This window comes from Macaca mulatta, chromosome 14 (genome assembly GCF_049350105.2).
Source record: "Macaca mulatta isolate MMU2019108-1 chromosome 14, T2T-MMU8v2.0, whole genome shotgun sequence".
Classification (NCBI taxonomy): domain Eukaryota; kingdom Metazoa; phylum Chordata; class Mammalia; order Primates; family Cercopithecidae; genus Macaca; species Macaca mulatta.
Window position 1 is genome coordinate 46,178,848 of NC_133419.1, and position 15,814 is coordinate 46,194,661.

A 15,814-nucleotide genomic window follows, 5' to 3' on the forward strand; every position below is an offset into this window, starting at 1 on the left:
AATTTACTGAAGAGCATTCTGTCAGAAGACAAGGAACTGTTCCTTAGCATCCCATAATCCAAATGAGGCCCTCAACAACTAATCCCCTGGCTGGGATGACAGCAGGGACATTTTTAACCTTTGGAGGAAGGGATTATTTGCTCTCTTTTTAAAGTACCACGGGTGGTTGTCCTTAAGTCCATTTCTCCATCACACACTGGAATGGAAACACCTGTCATGAAAGTCATAAATAATTTACAAGCAGACGTAAGCCCAAATGAACGAATGGATGCACAGGGTTCCTGTAACTCCTGCTTTCTGAGTCACTACCTAATGTTTGTTTGATGTCATGTAACTGGCATCTGTTGCCTAGAAGATAAATTGCTCCCCGTTTTTACTTTCTACGTAAAATTTAAATCATAATTTCTATTTTATGTAAATAGAAAAATCAAACTGATCTTGGCAAATTGTAGATATAGTTCATGTATTAGTTTCTGGAGATTTCGACGTGCAAGATAAATTTTTTTTCCTAAGTGGAGATTAGTTCAGGAGGGAATTAATATTTATTGGATGCCTACCCACATATAGCAGACACAACAGATATTAGGCACTTTTACATACAGTATCTCATTTTTGTCCCTTAGGACAATTATATATGAAAGACATTACTGTATCATCCAATAAATACCACTAAATGTACAAGTAAAAGTTAATCTGTCATTTTGCCCCTGCTCTTAATACAAGGTATTTTACTTCTCTATGTCTTATTTTTCCGCATCTGTAAAGAATTTATTCCATCAGTTTTTCCTCATCACCTACTGGGTATAAAGCACTATGCTCTGGATCAAATCTAACCCAGTACCTGCCTTTGGTGGCAATTGCTTTTGGGTACTTGCCTGTGGGCATATTATAGTTTTTGTGGGGTTAAGTGAATTTATTCCATGATGATACACATAAAAGGGTTTGATCCTTTTAAGACGTCGTATAAGCTAAAAGGTATTATCTGTTACTGTTGTTATTGAAGAGGAAGCTTAGAGTTTGACAAATCTTCCCTGAGGATGGCCTCATGGTAACCATTCAAAACATCTACTATCTTACATAATATCATTTTGTATTTAATGTATATACTAAGGGGGAAATCACAAGACTTTGCTTGATTCAATATTCTGGGAGGTCCATAACCTCTTTTGGCCAACAGGTATGATTTAATAATGGTCTCCTGTTGCTTACATAGTTATTCAGGATTAGGGTTTTCAGTGGATAGATTTTCCATACACTCCTGCTTCTTTTTTATATGTCTGAAACCTTAACCATTTCTTTTTTCTTTTGAGACAGGGTCTTACTCTGTCACCCAGAATGGAGTGCAGTGGCATGATTTTAGCTCACTCCAGCCTCGACCTCCAAGGCCTAAGTGATCCTTCAAGTGGCTTAGACTACAGGTGTGCTGTCATGTCTGGCTAATTTTTTATTTTTGTGTGGAGACAGGGTTTCACCATGTTGCTCAGGCTGGTCTCAAACTCCTGAGCTCAAGCAGTCCGCCCACCTTGGCCTCCCAAAGTGCTGAGATCACAGGCATATGCCATCATGCCCAACCCACTTTTAACCATTTCTTTTTAGTATGACCTGAGCAAAACAAAGACAATGAGAGATTCATGTGTTAATTCATTCAACAAATTTTTACTGAGAATTTACACTTCTAGGGGTGGAAAGAAGATAAGTATGCAAAAAAACACAAACATATCAGGTAGTGAATGATAGGAATGAAGATGGCATGATAGGAGGAAGGGGTGGGAGGGTTACCATGGGCTAGAAGAGTTCAAGTTCAAATATGTCAGATTCATTCTGCAATTTAATAGTTCTAATTTTTTTTTAAAAAGGGGAATTGGCATTATAGGTTAAAAGATTTTATAATGAATGTAGTTGGTTGGAAATTTTTAAATTATTATTCTATTACTATGGGTTTTACTGAAGACTTGAAAGAGTTAAACCAGCAATCAGAATAATTTGTACCATGAGAGAATATAACTAAAGCTAACAGAGAGGAGCTCTTCGTGAAGCACCTAAATTTGCCCCTTAAAAATCTCTTCCAGTCGTTTTCAAGGCACCTACTAGTAGAGATTTTGAGTGGTACCAAGTGCCTAAGAAACAAAATTAAAAACTTGTGGTATACTTTTAGCTTTGTGGATTCTGAATTCCCTTGTTCCCAAGGAAAAAACCTATTAACAACTAGATTAAACTGTTGTTTTGACAATAGAGAGAAGAAGGGTCTGAAGGAAGATAAAAGGAGGGCCCTAGTTTATAAGAGCAGTTTTTAGCTTTTGCCAGTCCTACTTATGGTGAGGCTAAAGCAGACTTTTCATGCAGTTCAGCCACCCATGTAATCTTTTTCTGTTTGGTAAAGTACAGTGATCTAGTAGGCATATTGGGAGGTACATGGAACCGTATCCTTGGGCCTTTTCTATTTGTGATACAACTTTATTGCCTAAAGCTTTTGCTCAATGGCATGTGCGTCTCTAATATGAATTAATCAATTCTCTTATTTGTAATTTTTTTAACTCTGGTGTACTTTGTGTATTTTAAGACTGCTTGTTATCATTAGAGCAAGCAGTACTAGAAAGAAATCTTCACTTATATAATTTCTGTTTTAAATCAGGGGCCAGCAAACTTTCTTTAAAGGGCCAGATAGTAGACATTTTTGGGGTTTTAGGGCCATATGGGCTCTGTTGCACCTATTCAACTCTGCCATTATAGCAGGAAAGCAGCTATAGGCAGTACATAAATGAATGAGTATGGTTGTGTTCCAATAAAACTTTATTTATAAAAACAGGCAGGGAGTGGGAACTGGCCCATGGCCCATAGTTTAGCCCCCTTTTCTCTAAATCAGTGTCATTTAAAGTTGCCTTAAAATACTAGTCCTCCTTAAATGCCTACTGAAAATATTGTTGCCATATAATTTGGGAAATGCTACCTGCTGTGTGCCCCACTTGGAGATTTTTAATGCATGCCACCATTAAAGTCTCTTGGAAATCCTCTAATAAAGACACAATTTGACTTTGTTTAATTCAGCATTTTCCAATTATATTTGACCATGAATCAAGTAACGCCTATTTGCAACCCGTGGACCTAGGGGCCCTCAGAATGCTCTTTGGGAAATACCATTCTACATAATTCAAGAACAATCAGTTACTACTACATCATACCAAGGAGTCCAGTAGCAGGAGTTAGGTTATCAGTGTGAGAGTGGTGTGCTGGATGAATCCTTACCCCTAAGCAGGGTCACTGCCAGCATCCAGAGGTGTCCTAAGACCACAGGTGGCATTTAAGAAACATGTTCTGTATTGTTCGGGGCAAGCACTGGAAAGGGTGGGAGGGGATTCTCCTCTAGGAGCCAGGTGACCAGCCTGCCTGCAGCCCACACCACTGGAGGCTTTGGTCCAATGAGGCAACCACCAAGGGATGTTAGTCCTGAAAGAGGCACGTGGCTGTTTTTCTTCCTGTATTTGTGTGTAAAATAAACCCTTCCTCCTTGTTTTCTAGACCTTGTTCCCATCAGGATACCTAATCCCTCTCACCCAGTGCTCATCCCTGGGGGCAGAGTCCATTTTGTCTAGTAAAGAAAACTCAGGTGCTCTTTCCCCAAACCACAGGATTTACAGCTCCCCAATTGCAGGTGAGTGCACATAAAACACTAACCAGATGTGGGCCAGTCTCAAGTTCACTTAAGCCTTGTCAACTTCTTGGATAAATGTCTGTGCTTTTAAGATATCTTCCCCCTTTTCTTTCCAGGTGTTATTCCAGTGACATCATCTGAACTCACTGCTGTTAATTTTCCCTCTTTTCATGTAACACCTTTGAAGCTAATGGTCTCACCAACTTCCGTGGCAGCCGTACCTGTCGGGAACAGCCCGGCTCTCGCTTCAAGCCACCCCGTTCCCATCCAGAACCCAAGCTCAGCCATTGTAAACTTCACCCTGCAGCACTTGGGACTCATCTCACCCAGTGTGCAGATGTCTGCCAGCCCTGGGCCTGGAATCGTTCCTGTGTCTCCAAGAATAGAGGCTGTTAATGTCGTACCAGAAAATGCAGGCACTCAGCAAGGAAGGGCCACCAACTATGACTCACCAGTCCCAGGCCAGAGCCAGCCAAATGGACAATCAGTTGCTGTGACAGGGGCACAACAGGTGAGAGGCTTTCTACTTAATTTAATTTTTCCTGGAATTATTAAGTCCCAAGTATCTGTGTCATAAGATACTCACTTTTGCTTTCCCTCTTTGGAGAGGGAAAGGATGGGAGAGTCAGGAGACTGAAGGCCTATGTTACTTCCAGAACCTGGGAAGAGTGTCCAAGGCATCCATATTATTGGGTTATCATGAGATTTTTGTCTCTCCCCTAACAAAAATAATTGAGAATGTAAAACTCATCAAAGCTTCCCTCGCCAATTTCCAGATACGCCAGTTTCCCAACGTGCAATATATCCATCCAGCCCAATCTTCCAAGTCTGGTAGGATTAGGTATCTGTGTGGTTGACGTCTTTTGTCCATTCTTCTCTTTCCAATCAGCCTGTTCCTGTGACACCCAAAGGGTCACAATTAGTGGCCGAAAGTTTCTTCCGTACCCCAGGTGGACCCACCAAGCCAACCAGCTCATTCTGCATGGATTTTGATGGTGCTAATAAAACCTCCTTAGGAACTCTCTTTGTCCCACAGCGAAAACTGGAAGTCTCAACAGAGGATGTCCATTAATCAACAGATGTTGGCTTAGTTTAATTTTCTAAAGAGTTGTTTAATAGAGAAATGTACACAGACTGATTTGGAGAACACATTCTCTGAAAATACTGTAAATACGTTGGGGATTTGCTCAATGTGAAATCAGATATTTGTTTTCGTACATATATATATATATACACACACACATATATTTGTATAAAGCTAAGTTTAGCTTTCAATCCTACAAAATAAAAGTAAAATGTTGAACTCTAAGATATATTAACTTCTAGGGGGAAAAAAATCCATTATTTTAGCTGTGCCTATACCATTATGCAAAGTAACTATATTAAAGTTTACTTCCCTCTGAGTAAATATGTTTGACATGCCTAACACAGCATTCCCTTAAACATTTTGCACAAAGAAAACGCTGTGTGATGTATAATGTTGTATTTTTAAATAGGGGTATAGCTATATTTTTTGTAATTTCTTTAATCTGTTGTTGCAGTGTATCTTTTTGTAAAGTTTGCAACAATCCTCAATCAAGTCTATGGAAAAATTATTTATAAAATGTATTTTTAATCATAAGTTGTTCAAATTAAAACTTTTCTAAAATGTAGTTAGCATTTTCATTTGGCCAGTTAGGGCACTGTTGGGAGAAAATTAAAATTTACCTAATCACAGAGGCAAATTCTCAGTAAAGAGTATCCATCCTGGGTGCCATTAGATATGCAAAGTTTATAGAATGTTTCTACATTCTGTCCCCCATTTTGACCCTTCAGATTGCTCCACTTTTGCAGAAGTAAAATTGGCTTTGGAGAAGCTGTTGCTTGGCCAAGGACACCCAGCTAAGTCCCATGTGCTTCCACACTCCGGGAGATTAGAAATGAAAAGAAGGTGCCTAGGGGCCCTGACGTGACCAGCATCTGTCCCACGCTTCCTGCTCTATGCAGAGGTGGGTCTGTACCCGCTCTCTTAACACACGTCTTGGATGGCCCAGCTCCAGGGGTGTGAAAACAAGAGTAAGGATTCTAATGTCCACCACACCTGGAACACTACTGTACCAAACCCCCAGGAGCTCCAAGAGAAGGAACAAGTTCCAATGTGTTAAGTGTGCATCTCTTTGACCCCGTTATGGGAAGCACTGCACCTCGAGAATTGACAAGTGCTTTCCCTGGTCAGGGTCTTAAAGGAGCATCATAATATCTATTTCCTACATGTTTACTATATGTAGACAGGGTTACACATTTTAAATGTATCATATCTATGAGCTACAACTGAGGCTCACAGGGATTAAAGCAACAAGTCCATGGTCACACTGCTAGCATATGCAAGTACTCAGCTCATGTCTATTGGACCTCATTATCCATTGCCCACTTACTTCTAGAGACATGCCTAGCAGCTCTAGAGAACCCATATGAACTATTTCCTCCAAAGTACCTTTGCCTTTGTTTTTATCCTTCTTAGAGAACAGGTGAATGGTCTCTGATTTAAGAAATGGCCCCTGCCTTCAAGGTGCTTATAGTTGGGAAAGATAGTATGTACACATGAATAAAGCATTTCCATGCAATAAACAGAAAGGGCAAGTTGCCAAATGGTAGATATAGACAAAATATATAGTTTTGTAGAGACTACTAGATGTAATTGCTTACACAGAACTATGAGAGAAACACCAAGACAGACAGCTGCTGTGTCTCTCAGGAAGTTTTTACATCTGCCTCCCCCTCCTCTGTGGCTGAGCTAGAGAGATTGGAAACCAAGGTTTTGTTTTGTTCCCCTCATCAATTCTCCATGTGAAGAATTACCCACCCGGAGAAATTTGATGCATAGGAAGAAAGGAGGTGTTAGATTTCCAGGCAGCTCTGGACACTGTCCCACCCAGTACTGCTTCTCTGACAGGTTTGTGAGGTTGCCCCTTGATCCCCACCTCCTGGTGTTCACACCCTTGTGTTCTCCCCTCCCCTTGAGTGTGTTTGGGACTTGTAACTTGCTTCTAACCAACAGGATACACTAAAGGTGATGGGATTTGTGATTGTGTGTGTGGTTTTGTGGTCACATGTCATAAGACTGTGATGCCCATCTTGCTGTAGTCTCTCCCTTGCTGGCTTTGAGGAATCAAAGCAGCCATGTCTGTGGAGGGCCCAAAGTGGCAAGGACCTGTGGACAACCTTTGAGCAAAAGGCAGGCTGCAGCCAACAACCAGCAAAAAACTGAAATCAGTCCTGCATATGGCCACAAATTCTGCAAACAACCTGAGTGAGCTCAGAGTGGCTCTTCCCCATTCAAGCCTCAGATGAGACCACAGCTCCCATCTCCACTTTGATTGCAGCCTTATAAGACCCTACAGAGGACCCAGACTAAGCCATGCATGGATTCCTGACACACAGAAACTATGAGACAATAAACATGTATTTTAAGATATAAGTTTGTGGTAATAGTGTTATACAGTGATAGGTAACTATTACAGCCACATAAACCCCCATTGTTCACAAAAGTCTTCCAGTTTGTCCTATTATTGTTCATTGGTTTCATAGGCATTCATAGACGGAAACATCCCTAGGATGTGGTAATTCCAACGGCTTTAATGGGAGAAGCACTCTCCATTTGTTTTCAAAGCTGGAAGCAACTTTAAAGATACTAGGTAGTAGCACAGTAGTGGACAAAGTCATCTGGCCAGCATGCAATGGGAAAAGTTTCTTTTCCCAAACTGCCTCCTTATTTCCTCTAAGGAATGACATTTTCCATGTTGGATGGAGCCCAGTGGACTGTAATTGGGAACCCCATCCATGTCTAGCAAGAGTGGACTTGTCATCCAGCCTGCGCCAGTCCCCCGGGACTGGATGTTCCATCTCATCCTAGCAGTGTTGTTCTTACTGTCTGTTCTTGCTGCAACTGTTGCTAAAGCTCCTGCTTCCCAGCCTCTGAAGTGGCCATGGCACCGGCCCATCTGCAAACCTGATTTTCAGACATCCGCTGAGTCTGTGGGCCTTTGCTATCCTTCCAAGAATTTCTTTTACTTAATGTTGCCAGTCATTTCTGTGGCTGGTAGCCAAAGGGCTCTTACCAGATCACAGAAGGAAACCCAGAGCAAAGGCTTCCTAGTTCTCAGACTAGTTGTTCCCTGTTCCCTGGGCCTGGCAAAATTCAGCCAGAGAATAAATAGAAAAGGCCTTCAGAAATGCTTATCTCACTAGAAAATGCAAGTAACTCACCTATGCTCAAGTGGATGTAAAGTACAATACAAGATACCAGAAAGGGAAGTAGTTCAATTAAGAGATGCAAGAAACCCAGGAAACTCAAGCAATAGAATTTGATGAAAAAAAAATTTTTTTAATCGCCTGAAACAAGTTCTCTCAGCCTTGTCCTTCCCAAGTGATTAGTATTCCTGCAGATAAATGATAAAGAGATTTTCAGAACTTAAAGCAGATAAGCCATCTGAGCAATCCTACTAATTACATAAAAGAATGTGAGTTCACTGCGGATTCTTTACAGTATTTATCAGTAGTAGTTTTCATATCTTGAGGGCTTAAAATAAGAGATAAGCTCAAAGGAAACATGTTATTATTTTAGATTGAAAAAAGGTATCAATCTCTTAGTCAACTTTTTCAAAAGTAGTTTTGCATTTTAGTATCCCATTTGAGTGAACGCAGGCCAGTGACTAGCTCAATCCAATCAGCGGCTAAATGAGGACTTGGTGTGATTGTCAACATTTTGCAGAAAAATGTAGGTAGGGAATATATTATCAGTGTCCTCCAGCAGTCAAGTAATCAAGTGCATTTTTAAAAGGCCCTGTGTACACTGAATTCTTTTTCAAGTACTTACCAGTTTTTACCATATGATCGGCACTGTGCTGTGCAAAACAATGCCTATGTCATCCTACTTTGTTTAATAAAAGTATCCTCTATGTGTGAATCTTCTAGAAGTTCATCCTGAGTAAGAACAATTTTATTTGTTACTATGAATTAAAATCTTTCTAAAATGATAATATAACTTTCCATTTCCTAGAGAACTGCACTTTGACTATAATTTAACCTTTTATTCACATTTCAGAAATTCGTGAGCACTGTTGCTTTGTTAAATTCAAATTCAACAAACACAGTTTAAGCCACCTATGATACCATAATGCCTTCAGAGGCTAATTAATGTATAGGTCTACATCCTCTTCAAATTAATGGCTTCAGAATATTATCCTTTTCAAGTTCTATTTTTTCTCTGTGGTTGTGTGACTCCAAATTTGATATCAGCTTCTACTTGTCTTGCCCCTCTATCCTAAGTATTATTTATATCTCAGACAGACATGTACATGTATATATGTTTTTTATATTACTTTAAGTACATATATCTATAAATATACATAATATCTCTTTTGCTTTATATGAATATATATAGATATGTATTTATATGTTAAGATTCATGAATATATATATGTTTGCTTCCCTCCTATATGGCAAGATACCTTTACAGAATGGTAATTTATCTCTTCTGACCCAGGAAAATTGAACGATCCCCAGGGAACTCATGTCACCAAACTCACTTTTCTAAACCAATAGATCTTGCATGTCCAAGTCAATAGATTTTGGTCTAATGGCCTAAGAAGGGCTCCATCCCTCTCCTGCAGGAAAAGGCCATAAATTGATGGCAGATGTTTCCCTTGCCAATCAGTGGTTTTTTTCACTATCCACACAAACTGGAACTTGTTGATACTGGCAATCTAGGACCACGACGAAATGCCAGGAATGCGAAATATGAATTACATATCTACATTCATTATCAAAATTCAACACTTCCAGCAGTGTCTAAGGGGAAGAATACACTCATGGGTTCTTAGTTTCTATTTCTAGTTGAACCAGTAAAGCCCCCTTCCCATCCCTCTTTTCTGCTTATCACTAGAGACAGAACCTGAAAAAGCATGGCTTCAGGCTGCTAAAAGCCTAAAACAAAACAAAACAAAACAGAACAACAGCAAAATAAGGCGAGTTGAACAAGTTTGAGTTTGATCAGGTCATTTCTACCTGGAGAGATTAACAGGACAGGTCCTAGATGACCCCGGGGAACAAGTGGCACTTGGGAGAGAAAAGGAATAATTTTTATTGAGCATCTACTATTATATCTACTTCCAAAGAATATTGCGAGATAGTTATTATTGGCCCAATTTTGTGGAAGTTAATATCAGAAAGCTTGAGGGACAGACCCTGTGCAGCGCCAGCGTGTGCATGCAGCTGTGCCTGGAGCTGAGGCCCGCGCTCCAGAGCTCGGGCCGCCTGGCGCCGTCATGCGTGTTCAGACTGTGGTGAAGCAGGCTGATTCCAGATTGTTCATGGCAAATGAGAACAACGCTTCCATGGCATTAGTCCCAAGGCATGACCGCTGTTGCTATTTCAGGCTCTATACTTGAGGTGATTTGTTCTGTATCAAGTTTCTTAAGCCGGAACAACGTTTCACAAAAACCCCTTCATGTTACGGTTGTGATTTTGAGCCCCAAAGAGCAGTTTGCACACCATGTTGGAGAGAGAAAGGAAACAACCACCATTCCTCTCAGAACGCCAGGGCAATGTGATGCAGTGACAGACACAAAAGTGCCCCTGACTCCAGCTGCCTGGCTGTCCTCCAGGTTTTGTCCACCGCCTCCTCCTGAGGGCGGGTCCTGCTGATGAGCAGCGGCTCCAGCCCTGTCACCAGAAGCTTCGATGCAGAGGCACCAATCCCCCATATATGCCTCTACCACCAGCTCCTCCCCTACAGTCCCTCCGTGGTGGCTGGACAGGGTCGGCTTCTCAGATTGTTTTGTTTGTGACTCCAATCCTCCAACAAGCCCTTTCCAACCTTTACTCCCCCAGCTTCTCTCACAATTGTGTAAGATCTGATTTCTATAAGAAATCGTTTACTTCATAACTCATAGAGATTCTGCTTCACTTGATTAAACCCTGGCTCTACAATACCATGTGGCACTTTTGAGAGGAAATGGGGTGAAAAAATTTCCAGAGAGAGCCAAGGGCCATTCACTTCCCAGTGCCCAGAGAACAGGATGTGCCAGCAAGTTGGCACTTTGCAAGTTCTGAGCCATTTTAGTTGCCAGTATTTTCATAGCTGCCAATCCAGGAGCTGAAACATTCTTAGGTGAAAACACCCTTTACAAATGCATTGCATGGAGCTCAGCCACTGCCAGCTGCAGCTATCTGACCTGTTGTTAACATGCGAAGAGGCTCTGCATCCAACATCTCACTTGACTCAACTCAGAGAAGTAGGACATGCACATCCTAGGAGCCAAAATCTGACTTCAAGCCCCAGTTCAGCCTCCCTAATAAGGCAGTTAACCTAATAAGGCACTCCCTAATAAGGCACTTAACCTGTCAGGGCTGGTTTCCTCTTCCATCCTTACAGAAGCAAGCCCAAGGAGATGATTTCTGAAGTCCTTAGAAATAAATTTTCACCAAAAGCAAATTCAACCTCTCTGGTGATTCCTAGCACACAAGCAGAACCTGCACTCAACCAAAAGAATTTTGTGAAATTGGCCGGGCGCGGTGGCTCAAGCCTGTAATCCCAGCACTTTGGGAGGCCGAGACGGGCGGATCACGACGTCAGGAGATCGAGACCATCCTGGCTAACCCGGTGAAACCCCGTCTCTACTAAAAAATACAAAAAAACTAGCCGGGCGAGGTGGCGGGCGCCTGTAGTCCCAGCTACTCCGGAGGCTGAGGCAGGAGAATGGCGTGAACCCGGGAGGCGGAGCTTGCAGTGAGCTGAGATCCGGCCGCTGCACTCCAGCCTGGGCGACAGAGCGAGACTCCGTCTCAAAAAAAAAAAAAAAAAAAAAAAAAGAATTTTGTGAAATGTATGGGAAAGAGCTGATCCTAGGGAGGAAAGGAGGCTCTTAATGAAACCACTAATCTTTGGACTTGAGCACACATGATATTCCTCTCGGCAAGCACTATATAAAGCAGATTTAAATTTTATTGCTGCTATTATTGCAAGAAGTTGTTATTTCCATGAAACTAATCTTACAGACTGGGGAGTCTATCCGTTCTCCTGTCGGTTTTAATACCTTGATCTTGCTATCAGTTACATGTTTTTGTTTTGTTTTATTTTGTTTTGTTCTGAGACGGAGGCTCGCTCTGTCACCCATTCTGGAGTGCAGTGGTGCAATCTCGGCTCACTGCAAGCTCCGCCTCCCAGGTTCACGCCATTCTCCTGCCTCAGCCTCCCGAGTAGCTGGGACTACAGGCGCCCACCACCATGCCTGGCTAATTTTTGTATTTTTAGTAGAGATGGGGTTTCACCGTGTTAACCAGGATGATCTTGATCTCCTGACCTCGTGATCCGCCTGCCTCAGCCTCCCAAAATGCTGGGATTACAGGCGTGAGCCACTGCGCCCAGCCGCTATCAGTTACATATTTTTAATCTTCTCTGGGACTTTTGTCAAGATGACCTATGTGATCTATAGCTTCAGTTGAAATTTTGAGGGAACTGAATAGAATGGCGCCTCGTTAACAAGCATCTTTGTGAATGGGATATTCTGAATAATATAGAGCCTGAGGATCTCAGGGCTGGAAAGGGCCTTGGAGATCGTCCTATCCAGGAGTTCACAAACTTCCAAGCTTAACCCTAACTTTGGGCCCCCAAATCAGTCCCAGGTTGACTGTATTAGAAACACCAGAAAGCATCTTTGACAGATGATTGGGCTTCTAATGGAGATTGGTCTAGGGTGGAACCCTTAAATCTATATTATTTCACGCTTCCCAGGAAGCCAGTCATGGTGGCTCACGCCTGTAATACCAGCATTTTGTGTGTCCAATGCAGGAGGATCACTTGAGCCCAGGAATTTGAGACCAGCCTGGGCAACATAGTGAGACCCCATTTCTACAAAAAAATATTTTAAAAATTACCTGGGCATGCTGGTGCATGCGTGTAATCACAACTACTCAGAAGGCTGAGGTGGGAGGATCACTTAAGTCCAGGAGGTAGAGGAAACAGCGAGCCATGATTACACCATGGCACTCCAGCCTGGGTGACAGACTAAGACCCTGTCTCAAAACTAAATATGTAAATAAGCAAACAAAGTGTCTCTGGTAATTCTGGTTTGTTGCCAGGTTTGATGTCTAATGATCTGGGAGAATCACTATCCAGTATATAAATTGTCATTACAGAACTAGTGCTGGACAAGACAAAGTAAGCCCATTACAGCCTATCTCCTCCACCGATTATAACTAAAATCTCTGGGCAGAATACAAACACTATTACCTGAGAGAAGAATAGCATGTATGCCAGTGAGTTTACTGGGTTTTTCTTTCCTTCTTTACCTCTTGGCTTTGACATTGGAACCACCGCCCTCAGAAGGCAAGACACAACTTGTGGTATGAACCTAACCAGCCTGGTTGCCTACCAAAATAAACAAAAGTCAACATTCTCCAGATGATTTTAACAGCATCTTTGACTTGTTTCCAGAACATAAAACAAACCCTCAAAACTCCACAATAAGAAAACAATCCAATTTTTTAGATGGATAAAAGATTTCAACAGTCACTTTACTGAAGAAGATGTATGGTTAGCAACAAAGCACATTAAAAAAATGCTCAACATCATTATTTATTAGAGAAGTACAAATTAACGTCACACTGAAATACCACTATACATCTGTTAAAATGGCTAAAACTTAAGAAACAGCAAAATGAGACTGATCACAGCAAATGCTGGTGAAGATGCAGAGCAACTGGATGTGGTTGGTGGGAACCCACAGGCACTTTGACACATGACTGGGGAGTTTCTTACGAACTTGCCCATAGACTTACCATATGACCCAGAAATTCCACTCAGATATTTACCTTCAAAAATGAAGAGTTATGTTTACAAAAAACAATGTTGTGTATTAATATTTGTAGCATATTTATTCATAATTGCCCCCAAACTGGAAACAAACTGAGTAACAGCCCTTTATACTGCATGGTGTTCTCTGAGCTTCCTGTATTTGTAATTTGGTGTCTGACATTAATTTTGGGAACTTTTCAGTCTTTATTGCTTCAACTATTTCTTCTGTTTCTTTTTCTCTCCTCCTCTGGTATGCTCATTGTATGTTTTTTAAATCTTTTATAATTTTCCCATAGTTCTTGGATATTATGGTCCACTTATCATAAGTCTTTTTTTCCTTTGCTTTTCAATTTGGGAAGTTTCTATTGACATAGCCTCAAGCTCACTGATCCTTTCATCAGCTGTGTCCATTTGGCTAATAAGCCCATCAAAGTCCTTCATTTTCATTACAAAGTTGATTTCTAACATTTATTTTCTATTCTTTCTTAATATTTTCATCTCTCTGCTTTCATGACCTATCTGTTCTTGCATAGTATCTACTTTTTCCGCTAGATTCCTTAATATATTAATCACAATTGTTTAAAATTCCTGTTGTAATAATTCAAACATCCCTGTCATATCTGAGTCTGGTACTGATGATGCTTGCTCTGTCTCTTCAAACTCTGTTTTTTGCTTATTAGCATGTTCTTGTAATTTTTTGTTTAAAGCCAGCTCTAAAGTACTGGTTAAATTAACTCAACACTGGCTCCCACTGAAATTTCTGCTCCAATCAACTGTGGGCCATTTGATCTACTGTCTGCCCAAATCGGGTAGAGCAGTTTGTCCTGTGATTTCAATTATTTCATGGAGCTAAGAAGAACTGTTAGTTTTCAGTTTGTTCAGTGTTTTACTTGTTAAGATAAAGTGACTTTTTTTTGTTTGTTTTTTTTGAGACAGAATCTCGCTCTCGCCCACACTGGAGTGCAGTGGCAGGATCTCAGCTCACTGCAAGCTCCACCTCCCGGGTTTGTGCCATTCTCCTGCTTCAGCCTCCCAAGTAGCCAGCCACCACACTCAGCTATGTTTTTTTTTTTTTTTAAGTACAGACGGGGTTTCACCGTGTTAGCCAGGATGGTCTTGATTTCCTGACCTCGTGATCTGCCCGCCTCGGCCTCCCAAAGTGCTGGGATTGCAGGCACGAGCCACTACACCTGGCCTAAAGTGATCTCATCTAAAATGTTGGGCTAGAAGCCAGAAGTCCCCCGAGTATTCTTCAGCTGGTGAGTGAATGGGCGTGGTGGCACAACCATACAATTGAATACCACTCAGCAATAAAAAGAAACAAACCACGGGTGAGTCATCTGTGTGGATGAATCTCAAATGCACTCAGCTAAGTGAAAGGAACCTTATTCAAAAGGCTAGATACTGTGTGATTTCACTTATATGGCCTTCTGGAAAAGGCAAAACTATAGGGATAGAGAGCAGATCAGTGGTTGCAAGAGCTTAGGAATGGGAATAGGTGTGACTATAAAAGGGTAGCTCAAAATAATTTTGGGGTGGTGGTAGGACTGTTCTGTGTGTTGATCATGATGGTGATTATGTGAATCTGTGCATTTGCCAGAACTTACGAAACTATAATAAAAAGTACGTAGATTTAAAAGCATTTTAAAACTGCCATTACAACACCCCCATCCAGGTTGTTTCCAGACTCTCCTTGAAGGGTTCCTAAGGTGGGGAATTTACTATGTTCAGAGACCAGCAATCCCATCAATGCAGAGCTTCCCAATCACTGTGCTGGGAATGGCTTACAGGTTGGCAAGATATTAATCATCTCAGCCCTTAGGCAGGTGGGAACCATTGTGCTACTCTTTTTCACCATGGACTGTAAACATTATTTCATTTTCCAATTGCTGTAAAGTGAAAAAGGATGCACTACCTTCTCAGACGCTCATTTTCTTTTGCATTGAAACAATGTCGGTCTATCTATCTGCAATGTCTATTGGTCCTAGTTTCTCCCTTTCTTGGAACAAATTTCTTCCCTCCTAATATATATTACAGTTCGTCAGATATTTGAAAATTTGCTAAAAGTTTTCATATTCCTACCATCACCAATTCATCTTTGAATAAATGTGCCTGGCCCCTTGGACTATTTCTCATAGACATGTATTTAAGATTACCAATCCCTGGAACATGAACTTCATTTTCAATATTTCTTCCAATTGCCATAATAGAACATGATACTTGATTTTCCTAGCCTATGCTAGGAAAATTTTTATAATGAAGCTTATTTCATGATTTCTGCTTTCACAGGTCTAGGAGAGTATGCATAATGCAATCTTTCTTTACAGACT

General features: G+C 41.2%; 1 protein-coding gene across 5 annotated transcripts in view; it reads left to right on the forward strand.

Annotated features, from left to right (window-relative positions):
• The window catches only part of E2F8 (E2F transcription factor 8), a 17,291-nt gene extending 11,990 nt beyond the window's left edge, over positions 1-5,301 (forward strand). For 3 of the 5 annotated variants that reach the window (XM_077964838.1, XM_001095088.5, XM_001095199.5), the window contains exons 11-13: positions 3,517-3,649; positions 3,766-4,160; positions 4,539-5,301. In XM_077964838.1, the coding sequence (XP_077820964.1) occupies positions 3,517-3,649; positions 3,766-4,160; positions 4,539-4,721 (711 nt within the window). In that variant the 3' untranslated portion in view covers positions 4,722-5,301. The remainder of the gene's footprint in view (positions 1-3,516; positions 3,650-3,765; positions 4,161-4,538) is intronic. The other 2 variants (XR_013404527.1, XM_077964839.1) reach the window with 2 other exon arrangements.
• Positions 5,302-15,814: the final 10,513 nt, after the last annotated feature.